The sequence below is a fragment of the Schistocerca nitens genome, chromosome 4 (assembly GCF_023898315.1).
Source record: "Schistocerca nitens isolate TAMUIC-IGC-003100 chromosome 4, iqSchNite1.1, whole genome shotgun sequence".
NCBI lineage: Eukaryota > Metazoa > Arthropoda > Insecta > Orthoptera > Acrididae > Schistocerca > Schistocerca nitens.
In genome coordinates, this window is record NC_064617.1 from 225,951,908 (window position 1) to 225,972,830 (window position 20,923).

Sequence of the window (20,923 nt, forward strand, 5' to 3'; positions counted from 1 at the left end):
ATTTGCATATCACAGCATCTTCTTCCTGTCGGTTAAATTTCGCTTTTGTGGCACGTCATCTTCGTGATGTAGCAATTTTAATGGCCAGTAGTGTAAATAACTACCAGCCGAAGCCTTCCGACTTCTGTCGACCTCTACTATCTCAGGATTAGGGAGGTCTTCGGCCAAAAGTTAACTCATTGTACTTGTTGTTCGTAAAACGTGCTCTAAGATGGACTGCGGAGCACAGAAGTGAAGTGCATAGTCGGGAGGCGACGTGCGGCGGGCGTGTGGTGGGCGTACCTTGCAGGCCTTGAGGTAGTGGAGCAGCGCCGGCAGGAAGATGGCGGCGAGCACGAGCAGTTTCTTGATGAACAGCACTCCCAGCAGCGTGGGGATCAGCAGCGCCTTCAGCTTCATGAAGAGGATCAGCGGCAGCACGATCGCCGCCTTCTTCTTCTTGCCGCGGGCCTCCGAGGTCGCCAGCTGGCCTGTGTGCACACAACGGGTATCTGCTACCTTACATCGTACCACTCGTCACGCCAAGGTCGCAGCGTTGAAAATATGTGATATTTTGTACAGACTTGACTTACTACGCCGTTTTGGCTACTGCCATCATATGATACCAAAAAGCTTAGAACTTGCAGAACCGGGTTCATTATCAGTATAAGACGAATGCCTAATCTGGGCGTTGATATCTGATGATGGTGGTGGTAGAAACGGCTTAATAAATAAAAACAAAGTTTTGATAGTGATCTAGAGAGTTTGATCATAACAATAGAGAATTTACACAGAAAATACATTTCCAATATTAAAAAAATCTAAAGAGCTGTGAGTAGGACTGACGCGCCTAGCGTTCCGTACAAAAATAGTTATGTATACAGGGTGGTCCATTGATAGTGACCGGGCCAAAATCTCACGGAATAAGCATCAAACGAGAAACTACCAAGAGCGAAACTAGTCTAGCTTGAAGGGGGAAACCAGATGGCGCTATGGATGGCCCGCTAGATGACGCTGCCATAGTTCAAACTGATATCAACTGCGTTTTTTAAAATAGCAACCCCCATTTTGTATTACATATTCGTGTAGTACGTAAAGAAATATGAATGTTTTAGTTGGACCACTTTTTTCGCTTTGTGATAGATGGCGCTGTAATAGTCACAAACGTATAAGTACGTGGCATCACGTAACATTCCACCAGTGCGGACGGTGTTTTCTTCGTGATACATTACCCGTGTTAAAATGGACCGTTTACCATTTGCGGAAAAGGTCGATATAGTGTTGATGTATGGCTATTGTGATCAAAATGCCCAACGGGCGTGTGCTATGTATGCTGCTCGGTATCCTGGACCGTTCGCCGGATAGTTACGTTATTTAAGGAAACAGGAAGTGTTCAGGCACATGTGAAACGTCAACCATGACCTGCAACAAATGATGATGCCCAAGTAGGTGTTTTAGCTGCTGTCACGGCTAATCCGCACATCAGTAGCAGTCAAATTGCCGGAGAATCGGCAAACTCAAAAACGTCGGTGTTGAGAATGCTACATCAACGTCGATTGCACCCGTACCATATTTCTATGCACCAGGAATTGCGTGGCGACGACTCTGAACGTCGTGTACAGTTCTGCCACTGGTCACAAGAGAAAAAGTACGGGACGATGACAGATTTTTTGCACGCGTTCTATTTAGCGAAGAAGCGTCATTCACCAACAGCGGTAACGTAAACCGGCATAGTATGCACTATTGGGCAACGGAAAATCCACGATGGCTGCGACAAGTGGAACATCAGCGACCTTGGCGGGTTAATGTATGGTACGGCATTATGGGAGGAAGGATAATTGGCCCCCATTTTATCGATGACAATCTAAATGGTGCAATGTATGCAGATTTCAAATGGTTCAAATGGCTCTGAGCACTATGGGACTCAACTGCTGAGGTTATTAGTCCCCTAGAACTTAGAACTAGTTAAACCTAACTAACCTAAGGACATCACAAACATCCATGCCCGAGGCAGGATTCGAACCTGCGGCCGTAGCGGTCTTGCGGTTCCAGACTGCAGCGCCTTTAACCGCACGGCCACTTCGACCGGCTATGCTGATTTCCCACTTAATGTTCTACCGATGTTACTACAAGATGTTTCACTGCATGACAGAATGGCGATGTACTTCCAACATAGTAGATGTCCGGCACATAGCTCGCGTGCAGTTGAAGCGGTATTGAATAGCATATTTCATGACAGGTGGATTGGTCGTCGAAGCACCATACCATGGCCCGCACGTTCACCGGATCTGACGTCCCCGGATTTCTTTCTGTGGGGAAAGTTGAAGGATATCGTGATCCACCGACAACGACTGACAACATGCGTCAGAGCATTGTCAATGCATGTGCGAACATTACGGAAGGCGAACTACTCGTCGTCGAGAGGAATGTCGTTCCAATTATTTCCAAATGCATTGAGGTTGACGGACATCATTTTGAGCATTTATTGCATTAATGTGGTATTTACAGGTAATCACGCTGTAACAGCATGCGTTCTCAGAAATGATAAGTTCACAAAGGTACATGTATCACATTGGAACAACCGAAATAAAATGTTCAAACGTACCTACGTTCTGTATTTTAAATTAAAAAAACCTATCTGTTACAAACTGCTCGTCTAAAATTGTGAGGCATATGTTTGTGGCTATTAAAGCGCCATCTACCACAAAGCTAAAAAAGTGGTCCAACTAAAACATTCATATTTCTTTACGTACTACACGAATATCTAATAAAAATGGGGTTTCTATTTTAAAAAACGCAGTTGATATCCGTTTGACCTATGGCATCGCCATCTGGCGGGCCAACCATAGCGTCATCTGGTTTCCCTCTTCAAACTAGACAAGTTTCGTTCTTTGTAGTTTTTTCGTTTGACACTTATTTCGTGAGATAAATGGTTCAAATGGCTCTGAGCACTATGGGACTTAAGATCTGTGGTCATCAGTCCCCTAGAACTTAGAACTACTTAAACCTAACTAACCTAAGGACATCACACACATCCATGCCCGAGGCAGGATTCGAACCTGCGACCGTAGCAGTCGCGCGGTTCCGGACTGACGCCTAGAACCGCGAGACCACCACGGCCGGCTTTCGTGAGATATTTGGCCCGGTCACGATCAATGGACTACCCTTTATAGATACTTCATTCATCCCGGGAATCGAGAATTTCGACAATTTTTGTCCGTTGTCGATATCGATACTGGCAAGCTATAAAAAAAAGTGACATAAGTGGCCATACCTTTGACTGCAATAAAATACAAGCACCGCAAAGGGATCGTAGATCTTTGTATGTGACATACATTTCAACTTCATACGTCTACCCGTTCCTGAGAGAGAGAGCTTAACATACCAACCGACAGACAATTGGATAACAATTAACAACAAAAACATTTTTTTTGTGGTACGATGACAATTTAACCATTTTCGGATTTTTTGCTTTACTTGTACTGTGAAACCCTGCTTCTTGCCAAATTTCATGATAATAGGTCAACGGGAAGTACCCTACAAGTTTTGATGAGTGAGTTTGCAAGTACCAAGATATGTGATATAAGTAGTCGCATCTTTTGATCGGATTTACGAGTACTTAGAAGTTGTTACGCCACCAAGGGACCTCGGACGTTAGTATCTGCCGTAAATTTCAACTTGATTCGTTTATCCATTCCTGGGAAAAACCATCTTAACAGACGGACGGATAAATACACAGTGAGATAACAAAGACAAAATTTTTTTCGTCTGGGATAATTATTACAAAATAACAATTTTAGCATTTTTTCTTTAATTGTGTTCTGAAACCTTACTTTTTGCCGAATATCATGATTATAGACGAAAGGGAAGTACCCTGTCGGTTTTTGTGAGTGACCTTGCCAGTATCGAAATATGTGACACGATAGGTCCTATCTTTTGATGCCGTAGACTTGGGATCTTCCACTTATCATCGTGGCTAGAGACTTTAGACCTTGTATGTGACGCAAATCTCAACTTAATACGTCTACCCATTCCTGAGAAAAGGGGATGTTAACGGACGAACGGACAGGTAAACGGACGGATAACAGCTGACAATATTTGTTTGTGTCATATAATTACAAATTAACAATTTTCGGATTTATTTTCCCTTTAGTTGTGCTGTGAAGCCTTGCATCTTGGCAAATTTCACTATTTCAGGTCAACAGGAAGTATCCTATAAGATTTGATTAGTGAGTTTCCGAGTATCAAAGTATGTGACATAAATGACTATATCTTTTAGCTGCACTAACCTAGAAACTTCAATTTTTTGCATCGCCAAGGGACCGTAGATCTTACCATATGGTATGAATTACAACTTCATTCGTTTTTAAAAGTTGGAGAGACAGACAGACAGACAGAAACAACAAAATGATACTTTAAGGTTTGCGTATTTACCGACTGAGGTATGAGACCCCACAAATATGTGATAATTATAAATAGAAATAAAAAGTTCGAAAAACAGGCATAACTCTTCATTGCGCACATTATGATGGGTCGTGACTGGCTCGGAATCTGAATAGACATCATCTTCCATATGTAAAAACACTCTTACCAACGTCCGTTTACGTCGCACAATTCCCTCTTCGTGTTGCGATTTTTTCCGTCAGTGTAGTTGTAAAATATTATTTGTTATTATTATCCGTTCTTTACGTTAGTTTATTACCAACATGCAATGTAAAATTGTAATATAATTGTAATGTGATCATGCAGTGGCACATTTGTCGAAACTTGAATGTTCTACTGTTTTAAGTTATTTCAAACTTAATGTAAATGCTTGTTACAAAAATGTTTGCAACGTTAAGGATGGTACTAAATAATAATATGCACAAAAATTTATTACGCTTTCATTTCTACCCTTATGGAAATGAATGCCTATGTTTAAGAACTTGCTCTGACAGAAGGATTATAAATTCCATCTTGTTGACTGTTTCTACTTAAGGTTGTGGCATTTAATCATGAAAAAACGGTGCTGAAGTGAGTATTTTAATTACTACACTTTTTGTTCTTTCACTGCCGTCGAAAGATGATTACAAACGAGCTGTAATGCAGTCGCTTGGTCCAAAAATGGCGGCCACCTCTCAACGAGGGCTTTAAACTTGTGGCAGGTTTCAGTGTCGTCACACCAGTCTACTTTGCGATCTTTTGAAGTAAACGTTCCTAAAACACTCTCCGTTAGAACTGTAATTCGTTTTCTGTGGCCTGAAGATGTAAGAGGAAGACTTTCAGTACAACAAACAGGCAATGTTTTATCACGGTTAAGTGCTTCCCCGTAATCTGAACAGTTTATAAGCGACCGATGGACGAGGAAAGAGGACATTCAGTCGCATCCACTGCTGGTGGTTTGGTTCACAACCCTTGACCTGATTTACAATAAAGAATGAATGACTGTTCATGATGCGGCAAACCAAATGCACATTATACAATGAAGAACCAAAGAAACTGGTACACCTGCCTTATATCGTGTACGGCACCCGCAAGCACGCGGAAGTGCCTCACCACGACGTGGCATGGACTCTACTAATGTCTGAAGTAGTGCTGGAGGGAACTGACACCATGAATCCTGCAGGGCTGTCCATGAATCCATAACAGTACGAGGGGGTGGAAATCTCTTCAGAACAGTACGTTGCAAGGCATCCCCGATAAGCTCAATAATTTTCATGTCTGAGTAGTTTGGTGGCCAGCGGAAGTGTTTAAACTCAGAAGAGTGTTCCTGGAGCTACTCTGTAGCAATTCTGGACGTGTGGGGTGTCGCATTGTCCTACTGGAATTGCCCAAGTCCGTCGGAATGCACAATGGACATGAATAGATGCAGGTGATTAGACAGGATGCTTAAGCACGTGTCACGTATCAGAGTCGTATCTAGGCGTATAAGGGATTCCCATATCACTCGAACTGCACACGCCCCATACCATTACAGAGCCTCCACCAGCTTGAACAGTTCACTGCCGATATGCAGGGTCCACGGATTCAGGTTGTTTCCATACCCGTACACGTCCATCCAGTTGACACAATTTGAAACGAGACTCGACCGACCCGACAACATGTTTCCAGTCAACAACAGTCCAATGTCGCTGTTGTCGGGCCCAGGTGAGTCATAAAGCTTTGTGACGTGCAGTCATTAAGGGTACACGAGTGGGCCTTTGGTTCCGAAAGCCCATACGGATGATGTTTCGTTGAATGGTTCGTACGCTGACACTTGTTGATGGCCCAGCATTGAATTCTGCAGCAGTTTGCGGAAGCGTTGCACTTCTGTCACGTTGAACGATTCTCTTGAGTCGTCGTTGGTCCCGTTCTTGCAGGATCTTTTTCCTGCCGCAGCGATATCGGAGACTGATGTTTTACCTGATTCCCCATATTCACGGTACACTCGTGAAATGATCGTACGGGAAAATTCCCACTTCATCGCTACCTCAGAGATGCTGTGTCCCATCGCTCGTGCGCCGACTATACCACCACGTTCGAACTCACGTAAATCTTGATAACCTGCCATTGTAGCAGTAGTAACTGATCTGACAACTGCGCCAGACATTTGGTTTCTTATACAGCCGTTTCCGACCGCAGCGCTGTATTCTGCCTGTTTACATATCCTTGTATTTGAATACGCATGCCTTGCTTGACAGTTGCTACAGTGAATAGTTTTTTTAAAGAAAGTTGTTAAGTCTATTAAGGAGAAACTGAGTGAAACGCCCAATGGTTCGTTGTAGCTTTATTTCTTCAGTTCAATTATAAATTTAAACAATTGGTTTCGCAACTTTTAAGTTGCATTTTCTGGTGTCAATATCTGTACAAAATAGTTTTTGTAAGTAATGCTTTGATAATGATTAATAGCAATCATCAGACGTACAAAATACAGAATGACTAGAGTTAATTGTAGTTTAAAGTATCTCAGATAACTGCAGTTCCTTATTATCAGACATATAACATACAGATTGAGTAGACTTGAATGTATTTTAAGATATCTCGGATAACTGCAGTTCCTCATTATCAAAGCATTAATTAGAGAAAACTATTTTGTACAGATATTGGCACCGGATGATGCATCTTAGAAGCTGCGAAACCGGTAGTGTGGGTTTATAATTGACATGAACAAATACAGCTACAGCAGATCATTGGAGAATTCATTCAGATTCATGTTAATAGTTTTAATACACGTATTTTAAAACACTATTCACTGTATGAATTGTCAAGCAATTATATATAACTATTTTAGTTGTGGTTGCCCAGTTTTAAAATTATGTGTAGATGCAGGTTAGTCAGGGTTCTGCATATCACATCTTGGATAACAGTCTCAAACTTCGTAAATTCTATGCAAAATGTGTCCCACAACAACTCAATGCAGAAGATAGGTTGAAACATGTGAGAATCTGTCAGCAATTACCGATCTGTTGCGTTAATGAAACAAATCATAACTTGAGATGAACTATGGGTTTATCACTTTGAACCACAAACGAAACGCCTGAGCATGGAATGGAAACAACCCAGATCGCCAGCAAACAAGAAATTCACAGTTGTTGGACTTAGTTTAAGCGGTCATCGATTCACCTCCGATGAAGAGGTGAACGAAGCAGTGTTCAACCGAAAAACTTTTTCTCGTGATATTGGAAATCTTGGGCAACGATGGAACAAGAACACTGAAAAGCTGGAGGGCTATGACGAAAAATGATGCCATTGTAAATTTTTTATTCTTGGTGTAATAAATAAGAAAAATATTATTGAGATACTTTTGACTTACCCTCATATGTTACAAATAATTTAACAGTAATAATTATTGCTACTTCAACGTGGGAAAAACTAGAAACATTAACAAATATGACCTGAAAATAATCATTGAACATCCTCAAAGTGGATAGGTACAGGTAATACATATTTCATCACGAAAATGCAACATCTTTCAGGATAAAAAAAATAAAAAATTATAAAAGGTGTGAAATTATTTTCCTGTGTAGCGGAAACAGTGACTGCTCGTGGATTTGTGTTCCGCTGGACCTAGTAGAAACATCGAGGGAGAAAGTTGTTAAGAAAATAATGAAATAAATTTTCGTAACGTTGACTCATTATAATTTTATCGTTGCATGTGGGTGAATGAAGAACTGTGGGAAAATTGGAAAAGAAGAGACTCGAAGACTTCGAGATGTAGTCCTGTAGAAGTATGTTAAAAATTGAGTGGACTGATAAGATAAAATTGAGAAGATCCTCCGCAGATTAGGCGAGGAAAGGAATATGTCAAAAATTCCGACTAGAAGAAAGAAGAGGATGATATGGCACGAGTTGAGACAACAAGGATTAAGTTCCATGGTACTAAAAGCAGCTGTAGGGGATAAAAACTATAGCGAAAGACAGAGATTGGAATACGTCTAACAAAACAGTTAAGGATGTTCGGTGCAAGTGCTAGTCTGAGATGATGGGTCTGACACGATAGAGGAAGTCGTGGCGAGACACACCAAACCAGTCCAAGACAAAGAATGACGTTTACTCATCTTTTTGACAAATTCCATTTGCGACAGGGCGCGAGTATTCGGTTCGCGTCAGCCACAAATCTTTTTCCAGAAGGCCGCCTTTACATAACTTGCCTGTGAATCCACTTAAAGGTATGGAAATTTTGTTTTCATGTTAAATCGATGTTTAAAGCTTTTGAACGAAACAGTGGTTAGAAGAACTGAATTGGACATCGGGAAGTTGCTTAAAAAAACACCTCAAATATCTCCCGATGAGCGTCCACACGCATATTTTTCGCTGCTTTCACACGTCAGTGTTGTCATTAGGCTTCTGTTCGAGAGACGTAGCCTATACTATACAACTGTTACCCAAGTTGACAGCCCTATTAGAAGTTACGCTTTACAATGCTCTTGCCCTTGTACATATTTCGTTTCTGAGTGTTGTGTGCCTTATAAAGTTTTCTGTAGTTTGAGTTGTTACTTTGTCATTCGAAAGTTACTCTCTTATTTCTGTAATTTGGTTTAATGTGGGGCAGTTACCAGGTGTGAAGTTCTACAGTTGCTACGAATATATCATGGATTTAATGTCAGTCACTGTAGACGGCTATTTCCAAGAGAGTGGCTGAAGCTGAAAAGAGGGCCCATGAGGCAACTAAAAAGACCAGGAGAAAGAAGAAAAGGAGGCGAGAAGATGGGGGACTGTAAACATGGAAGTTATGGTTCAAATGGCTCTTAGCACTATGTGACTTAACTTCTGAGGTCATCAGTCCCCTAGATCTTAGAACTACTTAAACCTAACGAACCTAAGGACATCACACACATCCATGCCCGAGGCAGGATTCGAACCTGCGACCGTAGCGGTCGCGCGGTTCCAGACTGTAGCGCCTAGAACCGCTCGGCCACCTCGGCCGGCATGGAAGTTATGGATCTGTACTCTATTAAGAACAACAGAGGTTGGTCATAGATCAAATATATCTTTGCAATGAATTTTCTGAGAGTTAAATTTTCTGACATGTTTATTTTATGCATAAAAATTCTATTTGAGCCAGAGGTCTGAAATTACTGGGATATTTCAGGGTGCTATTCGGAGGAAAGTAAACTACAGCCACTAACGTACTATCGACGGGAAGGAAGACACATACTGATTAATTATGAAAAAGCGACCTTAATTTTGATTATCACATGTAAACATTTCTAGAATAAAAACTTGTGACTGAAATGACAGGCCTGTAGTCCACTTTTCAGATAGACATATTGTTAATGTATACTTAATGTTTCAAGCATCTAAGTAAGGTAGTTCGTCAGCGCATAGATTCCAAGCATGGACAAGCATATCAAAATTTATTTTACCGATCTACACAAAATAATTGTAATAAAGTCAACGTTAGAATTTATGTTATTAATTGTATGTCAAAATGTTCAGGAAGAAATACTCCCATAATCCTCTAACTTTCATCCTGTTAAGAGGTCAGTTGTTTAGTTAGAACTGTACATACTTTGTGATCGTTATTAGTATTTCTCCACGGCGTTCATTGGCAAGTTACTTTAAGAGAGTAGTGAAAGTATTAAGTCTGCAGTTCTCATATACTCTTTGTATTTGCGCGTATTACTAAAATGCTGTGATAAATTGTGAAGACAGCTTGCGTATCTTAGAACAGTACATGGAGAAAATTTAAACTTTAAGCACGAATTTGAAGTGTGTTTGAAGTGTGAGTTTACAGACAATGCTATGCTGGACAATGGCCGTTGCCGGCCTGAGTGGCCGTGCGATTCTGGGCGCTACAGTCTGGAGCCGAGCGACCCCTCCGGTCGCAGGTTCGAATCCTGCCTCGGGCATGGATGTGTGTGATGTCCTTAGGTTAGTTAGGTTTAATTAGTTCTAAGTTCTAGGCGACTGATGACCTCAGAAGTTAAGTCGCATAGTGCTCAGAGCCATTTGAGCCAATGGCCGTTGATGCTCAGAATCATTCACGCTAAATTAAAAAGCATAATGATTTCTTGAAACTAATAAAAAATCAATCACACGTAGATGGCGAAATGTGACGAGTGACCAGCCGGTACCGCTCATGGCAGCGTCACAGTATAAGGGCGGAACAGATTGAGCCGATTAGTTTGAGACAGCGAGCGTACTGGTAGCTGACAACGAACACTTCTTAAGACTTGCTTGAGGTGCTGAAAGAGCGCAGAAAAAGACAGAAAAAGACTGTGATACAAGCACCCGTACTGTATTCGGACCGAGAATAAAGTTCTGTGAAGACCTTCAAGAACTTTATAATATTTAATAAAAGAATCGTTACTCGTTTAGACCATAAGATATCGAAGACACACTGTGACGATCTTGGCTTTTGCAATTAACTGAATTTTAGCGAGGTAGCATTCAATTACATTTGTTTTATTAACGTCATTATTAATTGTATAATATCTAATTCGTCCGTATCTTTTAGTTCACACATATAGCTTGTTGACGAGTGAGCGGTGCATGGCACTGCCGACAAATAATTATTGATGCTCTAACAGCCACTGTGTTTGCAGTAGATATCTTAGGTGTTGCGAAACAACTCAAATCACTTAAGAAAGGCAAGTCTTCCGGTGCAGATGGCATACCAATCAGGTTCCTTTCAGAGTATGCAGACACAATAGGGCCTTTCTTAGCAATCATACACAACCGCTCACTTGACGAAAGGTCTGTTCCTAAAGACTGGAAAGTAGCACAGGTCACACCAAGATTCAAGAAAGGAAATAGGAGTAACCCATTGAACTACAGCCCCTTATCACTGACATCAATTTGGAGTAGGATTTTGGAGCATATACTGTACTCGAACATTATGAATCACCTTGAAGAAAATGACTTATTGATACATAACTAACACTGATTCAGAAAATATCGTTCTTTATTCCCATGAAGTAATGAGTGCTGTCGACAAGGGATCTCTGATTGGTCCCATATTCCTAGATTTCTAGAAGGGTTTTGATACCGTTCCTCACAAGCGACTATTAACCAAATTGCGTGTATTATTTGTGTGACTGGATTCGTGATTTCCACTCAGAGAGGTCACAGTCCGTAGTGTTATATGGTAAATCATCGAGTAGAACAGAAGTGATATCCGGCGTTCCGCAAGGTAGTGTCATAGGCTCTCTGCTGTTCCTGATTAACATAAATGATCTAGATGATACTCTGAGCATCCTCCTTAGATTATTTGCAGATGATGCTGTAGTTTACCGACTAGTAAAATCATCAGACGATCAATTCCAATTACCAAATGAAAGTGTGAGGTCATCCACATGGGTACTAAAAGAAATCCGATAAATTTTGGGTATACTACAAATCGCACAAATCTAGGGGCTGTCAAATATCTAGGAATTACAATTACGAGCAACTTAAATTGGAAAGACCACATAGATAATATGGTGGGGAAGGCGAAACAAAGACTGCGCTTTGTTGGCAGAACACTTAGAAGATGCGACAAATCCACTAAATAGACACCCTACATTACACTTGTACGTCCTCCGCTGGAATATTAGTGCGCGGTGTGGGATCCTTACCAGGTAGGATTGACGGAGGACATCGAAATAGTGCAAAGGACAGCCCGTTTCGTGTTATCGCGCAATACGGGTGAGAGTGTCACTGATATGATACTCGAGTTGGGGTGGCAGTCATTGAATTAAAGCCGGTTTTCTTTGCGGCGAGATCTATTTACGAAATTTCAATCACCAATTTTCTCTTCCGAATGCGAAATATTTTGTTGACACCCATCTACGTAGGGAGAATTGATCATCATAATAAAATAAGAGAAATCAGAGGTCGAACGGAAAGATTTAGGTGTTCCTTTTTCCCACGAGCCATTCGGGAGTGGAATGGTAGAGAAGTAGTATGAAAATCGTTCGACGAATCCTCTGCCAGGCACGTAAGTGTGAATTGCAGAGTAACCATGTAGATGGTTGGTTGGTTGGTTGCTTGGGGAAGGAGACCAGACAGCGTGGTCATCGGTCTCATCGGATTAGGGAAGGATGGGGAAGGAAGTCGGCCGCGCCCTTTCAGAGGAACCATCCCGGCATTTGCCTGGAGTGATTTAGGGAAATCACGGAAAACCTAAATCAGGATGGTCGGACGCGGGATTGAACCGTCGTCCTCCTGAATGCGAGTCCAGTGTCTAACCACTGCGCCACCTCGCTCGGTCCATGTAGATGTAGCTGTAGATACAAAGTATAGTATTGGATTCCACCTGTTGTTCCAAACCACAAAATTCTTCTTACTAAATATTTTATATAAACATGTTTCACTTCATATACACTCCTGGAAATGGAAAAAAGAACACATTGACACCGGTGTGTCAGACCCACCATACTTGCTCCGGACACTGCGAGAGGGCTGTACAAGCAATGATCACACGCACGGCACAGCGGACACACCAGGAACCGCGGTGTTGGCCGTCGAATGGCGCTAGCTGCGCAGCATTTGTGCACCGCCGCCGTCAGTGTCAGCCAGTTTGCCGTGGCATACGGAGCTCCATCGCAGTCTTTAACACTGGTAGCATGCCGCGACAGCGTGGACGTGAACCGTATGTGCAGTTGACGGACTTTGAGCGAGGGCGTATAGTGGGCATGCGGGAGGCCGGGTGGACGTACCGCCGAATTGCTCAACACGTGGGGCGGGAGGTCTCCACAGTACATCGATGTTGTCGCCAGTGGTCGGCGGAAGGTGCACGTGCCCGTCGACCTGGGACCGGACCGCAGCGACGCACGGATGCACGCCAAGACCGTAGGATCCTACGCAGTGCCGTAGGGGACCGCACCGCCACTTCCCAGCAAATTAGGGACACTGTTGCTCCTGGGGTATCGGCGAGGACCATTCGCAACCGTCTCCATGAAGTTGGGCTACGGTCCCACACACCGTTAGGCCGTCTTCCGCTCACGCCCCAACATCGTGCAGCCCGCCTCCAGTGGTGTCGCGACAGGCGTGAATGGAGGGACGAATGGAGACGTGTCGTCTTCAGCGATGAGAGTCGCTTCTGCCTTGGTGCCAATGATGGTCGTATGCGTGTTTGGCGCCGTGCAGGTGAGCGCCACAATCAGGACTGCATACGACCGAGGCACACAGGGCCAACACCCGGCATCATGGTGTGGGGAGCGATCTCCTACACTGGCCGTACACCACTGGTGATCGTCGAGGGGACACTGAATAGTGCACGGTACATCCAAACCGTCATCGAACCCATCGTTCTACCATTCCTAGACCGGCAAGGGAACTTGCTGTTCCAACAGGACAAAGCACGTCCGCATGTATCCCGTGCCACCCAACGTGCTCTAGAAGGTGTAAGTCAACTACCCTGGCCAGCAAGATCTCCGGATCTGTCCCCCATTGAGCATGTTTGGGACTGGATGAAGCGTCGTCTCACGCGGTCTGCACGTCCAGCACGAACGCTGGTCCAACTGAGGCGCCAGGTGGAAATGGCATGGCAAGCCGTTCCACAGGACTACATCCAGCATCTCTACGATCGTTTACATGGGAGAATAGCAGCCTGCATTGCTGCGAAAGGTGGATATACACTGTACTAGTGCCGACATTGTGCATGCTCTGTTGCCTGTGTCTATGTGCCTGTGGTTCTGTCAGTGTGATCATGTGATGTATCTGACCCCAGGAATGTGTCAATAAAGTTTCCCCTTCCTGGGACAATGAATTCACGGTGTTCTTATTTCAATTTCCAGGAGTGTATATCACCATCCGTGGATTCTGATTTTATTCAGATCTGAAGCCACTCTTCGATAAAATTTGCGAGTGTAAATTAGGCCCAGTTCTCACTCACAAATTTAGTATTTTCTACATCTAGATCTACATCTACATGGATACTCTGCATTTCACATTTAACTGCCTGGCAAAGGGTTCATCGAACCTTCACGATTCTCTGTTATTACAGTCTCGCACAGCGCGCGGAAAAAACAACACCTATATCTTTCCGTGCGATCTCTGATTTTCTTTATGTTATTATGGTGATCGTTCCTCCCTATGTAGGTCGGCATCCAGAAAATATTTTCGCATTCGGAGGAGAAAGTTGGTTAAAATTGCTCTGAGCACTATGGGACTTAACTTCTGAGGTCATCAGTCCCCTAGAACTTAGAACTACTTAAACCTAACTAACCTAAGGACATCACACACATCCATGCCCGAGGCAGGATTCGAACCTACGACCGTAGCGGTCGCGCGGTTCCAGACTGAAGCGCCTAGAACCGCTCGGCCACTCCGATCGGCGGAGAAAGTTGGTGATTGAAATTTTGTGAAAACATTCCGAATCAACGAAAAACGCCTTTGTTTTAATGGTGTAACCCGAAATCCTGTATTATTAAAGTAACACGAACTTTTTCGATGTACTGCGTCAATCCTATCTGGTAAGGCCCCCACACCGCACGGCAGTATTCTAAAAGAGGACGGACAAGCGTAGTGTAGGCAGTTTCTTTAGTAGATCTGTTACATTTCCTAAGTGTCCTGCCAATAAAACGCTCTCTTTGGTTAGCCTTCCCCACATTTTCTGTGTGTGCTTTTCAATTTAAGTTGTTCGTAATTGTAATTCCTAGATATTTAGTTGAATTTACGGCCTTTACATTTGACTGATTTATCGTGTAACCGAAGTTTAACGGATTCCTTTTAGCACTCATGTGGATAACCTCACACTTTTCGTTACTTAGGACTAATTGCCAATATTCGCACCATACAGATATCTTTTCTGGATCGTTTTGCAATTTATTTTGATCTTCTGATGACTTTACTAGTCCATAAATGACAGCGACATCTGCATACATCCTAAGACGGCTGCTCAGATTGTCTCCTAAATCGTTTACATAGATTTGGAACAGCAAACGGCCTATAACAGTACCTTGCGGAACGCCAGGAATTACTTTTGTTTTACTCGATGATTTCCGTCAATTACTTCTATTCAGATTTCAACAACTTCTACGTTCTATGTCATTGCTTTTGCGAGAAACAACTTAGTCAGATAGGGGAAAAAACTTTTTCTGTTAATTAACATCGTAAGATATAGAAAAACTGGGAGGAACAGGTATATACGGAAAGAATTAACACAACAACGGCAACAGTTTACCTATACGAACAAATGCATCAACAGGATACAGGAAATTAGTGAAAGAGTTATGAAAATTACATTTATTCAAAGAGAAGAAAAATTTCTGCATAATGTATCCTAGCAGATTTCTTTCTGTAGGGAAGATCTACTAATATCTTACTGAAGGGCATCGTTTGAAGGCATTAGGGATTTGTACCAGGTACAACGTCTGAGTGGTTCTGAGGGTTCCGCACAAACTTAGTTATGTATACAGATAGTTTATCTATAGCTTTCGATGAGTGAGTTAACGAGTATCGAAGTATGTGACATAAAAGTCACTATTGATTTTATATCGCCAAGGGACTGTGCATCCTAGTATTTGCCACAAATTTCAAGTCGCTACATCTGCCAGTTCCTGAGCAAAAGGTGCCTTAACAGACGGGAAACAAAGTCATCTTATAGGGGCTCCGTTTTATTCCGACTGAGGTACAGAAACCTAGAAATAAGGGAACCCTCAGTATCATGGTGGATGATAAGCTGAAATCGCACACCAGGTGATTTCCAAAGGACCAAAATATGCAACTAAATGTATGAGTACGCGATCCTGTCCTTGAACTTACGTCCAGAGCATTTACAGTGTGCCGACCCGCGTACGTTCTGGTTAACTACCTCACAAAACACAGGTGGATCGTTCGAGTACGAGATTGGCCCGGCTATGTGTACATTATGTAATTACAATAGAAAGTAATAATCAACGTTGGCTGCGAATCTACAAAGATTTAAATGATTAATGGAAAATCTCATATAAAGATGTGAAACAAATACTAACAAAGAGATAGAGGGGCTGGCCAGTACTTACCTCAGCTCAGTACAGCCGATAGATACACAAAAAACAGAACCGAAAATTTCGTTCCTAGCTTTCGGAACAAATGTTCCTTCATCAGGGTGGAGAGAGGGGAAAGAAAGGGAAGAAGGGAAAGTGGATTCAGTTACTCATAACCCAGGTCATGAAGCAACAGGGAAAGGGAAACAGGGAGGGTAGCAAGGATGGAGGCATGGTTGTCAGAGGGAAGCCAAAGATATTCTACTGTAAGTACTGTGCCAGCTTCAAACCAAAGAGGATGCATACAGAAGTAAAGAGGTATACAGTATAAAGATAAACACAACTATGTAGGATGAAAAGATGCGTGAATGGCTAAAGAGGAAAGGGAAAGAGGAGAAGACTGAAGAGTAAATGGGAGTGAGGTTGTTTAACGTAGGTTCAGTCCAGGGGGATGGCGGGATGAAAGGATGTGTTGGAGTGCAAGTTCCCATCTCCGCAGTTCAGAGGGACTGGTGTTGGGTGGGAGAAGCCAAGTGGCACATACGGTGTAGCAGGTTCCTAGGTCCCTAGAATTATGCTGGAGGGCATGATCCGCTACTGGGTATTGGGCATCTCCTAGGCAGACAGTTCGTCTGTGTCCGTTCATGCGCTCAGCCAGTTTAGTTGTTGTCATGCCGATGTAAAAGGCTGTGCAGTGCAGGCATGTCAGCTGATAAATGACATGTGTAGTTTCACACGTGGCCCTGCCTTGAATTGTGTATGTTTTACCAGTAGCGGGGCTGGAGTAGGTGGTTGTGGGGGGATGCATGGGGCAGGTTTTGCAGCGGGGTCGGTTACAGGGGTAGGAACCGCTGGGTAGAGAAGGTAGTCTGGGAATATTGTAGGGTTTAACAAGGATGTTACGGAGGTTAGGGTGGCGACGAAAGGAAACTCTGGGTGGTGTGGGGAGAATTTTGTCAAGGGATGATCTCATTTCAGGGGTTGACTTGAGAAAGTCATATCCCTGGCGGAGTAATTTGTTGATGTATTCGAGGCCAGGATAATATTGGGTGACAAGGCGGATGCTTCTGTGTGGTCTGGGGGTAGGAACATCGTTGTTGGTCGGGGAGGAATGTACTGCTCGGGAGATCTGTTTGTGGACAAGGTCTGCAGGATAGTTGCGGGAGAGGAAAGCACTGGTCAGGTTATTGGTGTAATTGTTGAGGGATTCATCACTGGAGCAGATACGTTTGCCACGAATACCTAGGCTGTAGGGAAGGCAACGTTTGATGTGGAATGGATGGCAGCTATCAAAGTGAAGGTACTGTTGTTTGTTTGTGGGTTTGATATGGACAGATGTGTGGATGTGAGCTTCAACAAGATGAAGGTCAACATCCAGGAAGGTGGCTTGGGTTTTGGAGAAGGACCAGGTGAAATTCAGATTCGAAAAGGAGTTGAGGTTATGGAGGAAATTAAGGTGTGTTTCTTCACCATGAGTCCAGACCACAAAGATGTCATCTATAAACCTGTACCAGGCCAGGGGAAGCAGCTGTTGGGTCTTCAGGAAAGCCTCCTCCATGCGGCCCATGAAAAGGTTAGCATAGGACGGAGCCATCCTGGTTCCCATGGCCATTCCCCTGATTTGTTTGTAGGTCTGGCCTTCAAAAGTGAAGTAATTATGGGTTAGGATGAAGTTGGTAAGTGTGATAAGGAACGAGGTTTTTGGAAGATCTTCGGGTGGGCGTTGGGAGAGGTGGTGCTCAAGGGCAGAGAGACCATGGGTATGTGGGATGTTTGTGTAAAGGGATGTAGCATGTATGGTGACAAGAAAGGTTTCAGGTGGGAGAGGAGTGGGAATGGATTTGAGGCGTTCTAGGAAGTGGTTTGTGTCTTTGATGTAGGATGGGAGTGTGCGGGTGATAGGTTGGAGGTGTTGGTCTACCAGAGCTGAGATACGTTCTGTTGGGGCTTTGAAGCCTGCCGCAATGGGACGGCCAGGATGGTTCTCTTTGTGGATTTTGGGTAATAGGTAGAAGGTAGGAGTACGGGGCTCAGGTGGAGTGAGTAAATCTATGGAAGCCGTTGTGAGGCCTTGTGAGGGACCTTGGATTTTTAGGATTTTCTGCAGCTCAGTCTGGATGGAGGGAATGGGATCCTGGGTAACAGCTTTGTAGGTTGAGGTGTCGGAGAGTTGACGCAGTCCTTCTGCCACATACTCCACACGGTCAAGTACCACAGTTGTGGAGCCTTTATCCGCCGGGAGGATGACAATAGAGCGGTCTGTTTTCAGCTCCTTAATGGCACGGGATTCAGCTGGGGTGATGTTGGGGGTTGTCGGGAGGTTCTTCAAGAAGGACTGGGAGGCAACACTGGATGTGAGGTTCTGTTTTTTGTGTATCTATCGGCTGTATTGAACTGAGGTTAGGTACTGGCCAGCCCCTCTATCTCTTTGTTAGTATTTGTTTCACAAACTACAAAGATTATACGAATCCACCTGGAACAGAGCCGACAAAAAATGCGTATCTCATTAGGAAAAACTGCAACATTATAACGCGATTTTTAAAACAGAAGTTTTTTAAGCATCTGAAAGCATGATAGTTTGTGGCAGATCCGAAATGAAAGTGATTTAAAAACCAGAAAAAATCCTCAGAAAAATATTAGGACTAAAATGTGAAACTAGAATACAGATACAAAAGAAGTCGCAGGAGATCTACGAAGTTGCAAGAAAAAAATCAAAGATATTCTCAGTAATTAATGGTTACAATCTATATAGAATAAACAGCAACATTCTCAATAAGACAATTCCAAACTTAGTAAACATTTTATATAAACATTTTATATGCAGCGCATCCGCAGCTGCTGAAAGTCATGATGAATGGAATCGCCGCTGCCAGCTGTTAAAACGTGTTTACAGCTGACTGTACTACAGTCGCATCTTCAGCTGCTACGGATTTGTTTTGAGAGAGTAAGAAAACCGCGTGCCTAGATTATTCCCCTTTGTACCTGCGGTCTGGCACTAATTCCACCGTTAATTACTTTTTAGCAATATTTTCGAAATCGATTTTAGACTTCAGTACTGTTCTCTCTCTCGCTTTTTTTTTTTTAAGTAGATAATTGGACATGCAATAAATAGCCATTGTATAATGTACCGGGCAACATAAGTAGAACGTGTTCAGGGACCACCTTTCCAAGTACTCTTAGTCCATCTAATATTTTTAATAATGGCAGTATTCCTCGAATGGCAATACCTATGGCGGATTAACGCAATAGTTTTTGTGCCGTACAAGTCTTCAAATAATCTTTATATAATAACTAATTTAATAATAATTTCCAATGCAGCTTATAATTGTATTTCAGTTTTTAAATATGTAGGTTGCAGCTGAGGATGTGGCTTAAGCCAACAGAATGCACAATTAAAAACAAGTTTTAATCCATCTAAATTTAGCCTTAAAGAAGAAAAAACAGAAGTTAATGAAGGCCTAAATGAAGTTGTATTCATAATGATATCATTTAAGAAAGAACAAATTTAGAATCCTAATACAAACGTAAACCTACTGAGAAGCCTACCTGACAAAATTAAGAATACAGAGAGAAATGTGAACCAAGGAGGGGATACTGTGATAAAAGAAGAAACAAGTGCTAAATTTGTTCAAAAGGGCCGTTTAGTTGATCATAATATTTAAAAATTCAGTGTTGGATATGAACTTTATGTGGTGCGTCCTATAACTACAGCAAAGTGTACGTTACACTTAAATTCCAGTTAAATGGATAATGTCCAAAGGCCAAATAAAAAGAAAAAGTTTAAAGTGAGACCTGTGGTGCACCCTTCCATACTCGCAGCGTGATTCCATTCAGCCCAGAACCACAACCTGATTCCTTTGACCAACGTCTGATTCCACTGACAACCACATCAAGCCTTGATTGCTGTGACAGAGCCAACATCACTAAAGACTTCCCTCACTATAGTAATCTCGTCTTCATCGCTGTAATCCGGTTCGGGCGTGCAGTTATTGCAGCCATCCAGCCGCTCCAATAAGTAAAGTTCTCGCGATGGAAATCGACTCGTGGTGGTCACGCGCCGCCTGCTGCTGGAGCTATTATCTGGAGCGACTCTGGACGGGTTCCCGCCATGTTGCTATAAAGTGCCCAGCACCCGGGGACTCCCCGACTGCTAACGAGACACGTGGCGGTCCAGAAGCACTGCCCGCTTTGGGGTGACCGCGTTTTCATAATACGGCCGCCGTTACATCCTACAGACAAAAAATAAAAGAAGGACGCAGAGGACCCTCTCACGGTCTCTCGGCCATTATTGGCATCATTTTCGGCAGTTTCCTTATTGATCGACCTCGTTACCTCCTTTTTCCGTTCAATCGATAGCGACACTAAAAATGATTCCTTCCAGACATTAGCATGAGAGATAGCTGCAGTCCACTGTGGCAGTCTCATTTTTGTCAAATCCATATTAGATCTATTTAATTTCTGGTTAAAACAAGTTTAGAAATTTCTGTGGATCACGGATGGATTCCGGACAAAATATTCTGTATTATGTACCGCAGGGAGTGGCTGTGTTACTTTATGTGAGTAAACGAAATTACCCTATGTGAGGCGGAAAA

At 43.0% G+C, this 20,923-nt stretch overlaps 1 protein-coding gene across 1 annotated transcript in view; it reads right to left on the bottom strand.

Annotated features, from left to right (window-relative positions):
* Nucleotides 1-20,923, bottom strand: part of LOC126252223 (uncharacterized) — a 95,399-nt gene that overhangs the window by 30,263 nt on the left and 44,213 nt on the right. Inside the window, exon 4 of the mRNA XM_049953094.1 lies at nucleotides 283-470. Within this exon, the coding sequence (XP_049809051.1) occupies nucleotides 283-470 (188 nt within the window). The remainder of the gene's footprint in view (nucleotides 1-282; nucleotides 471-20,923) is intronic.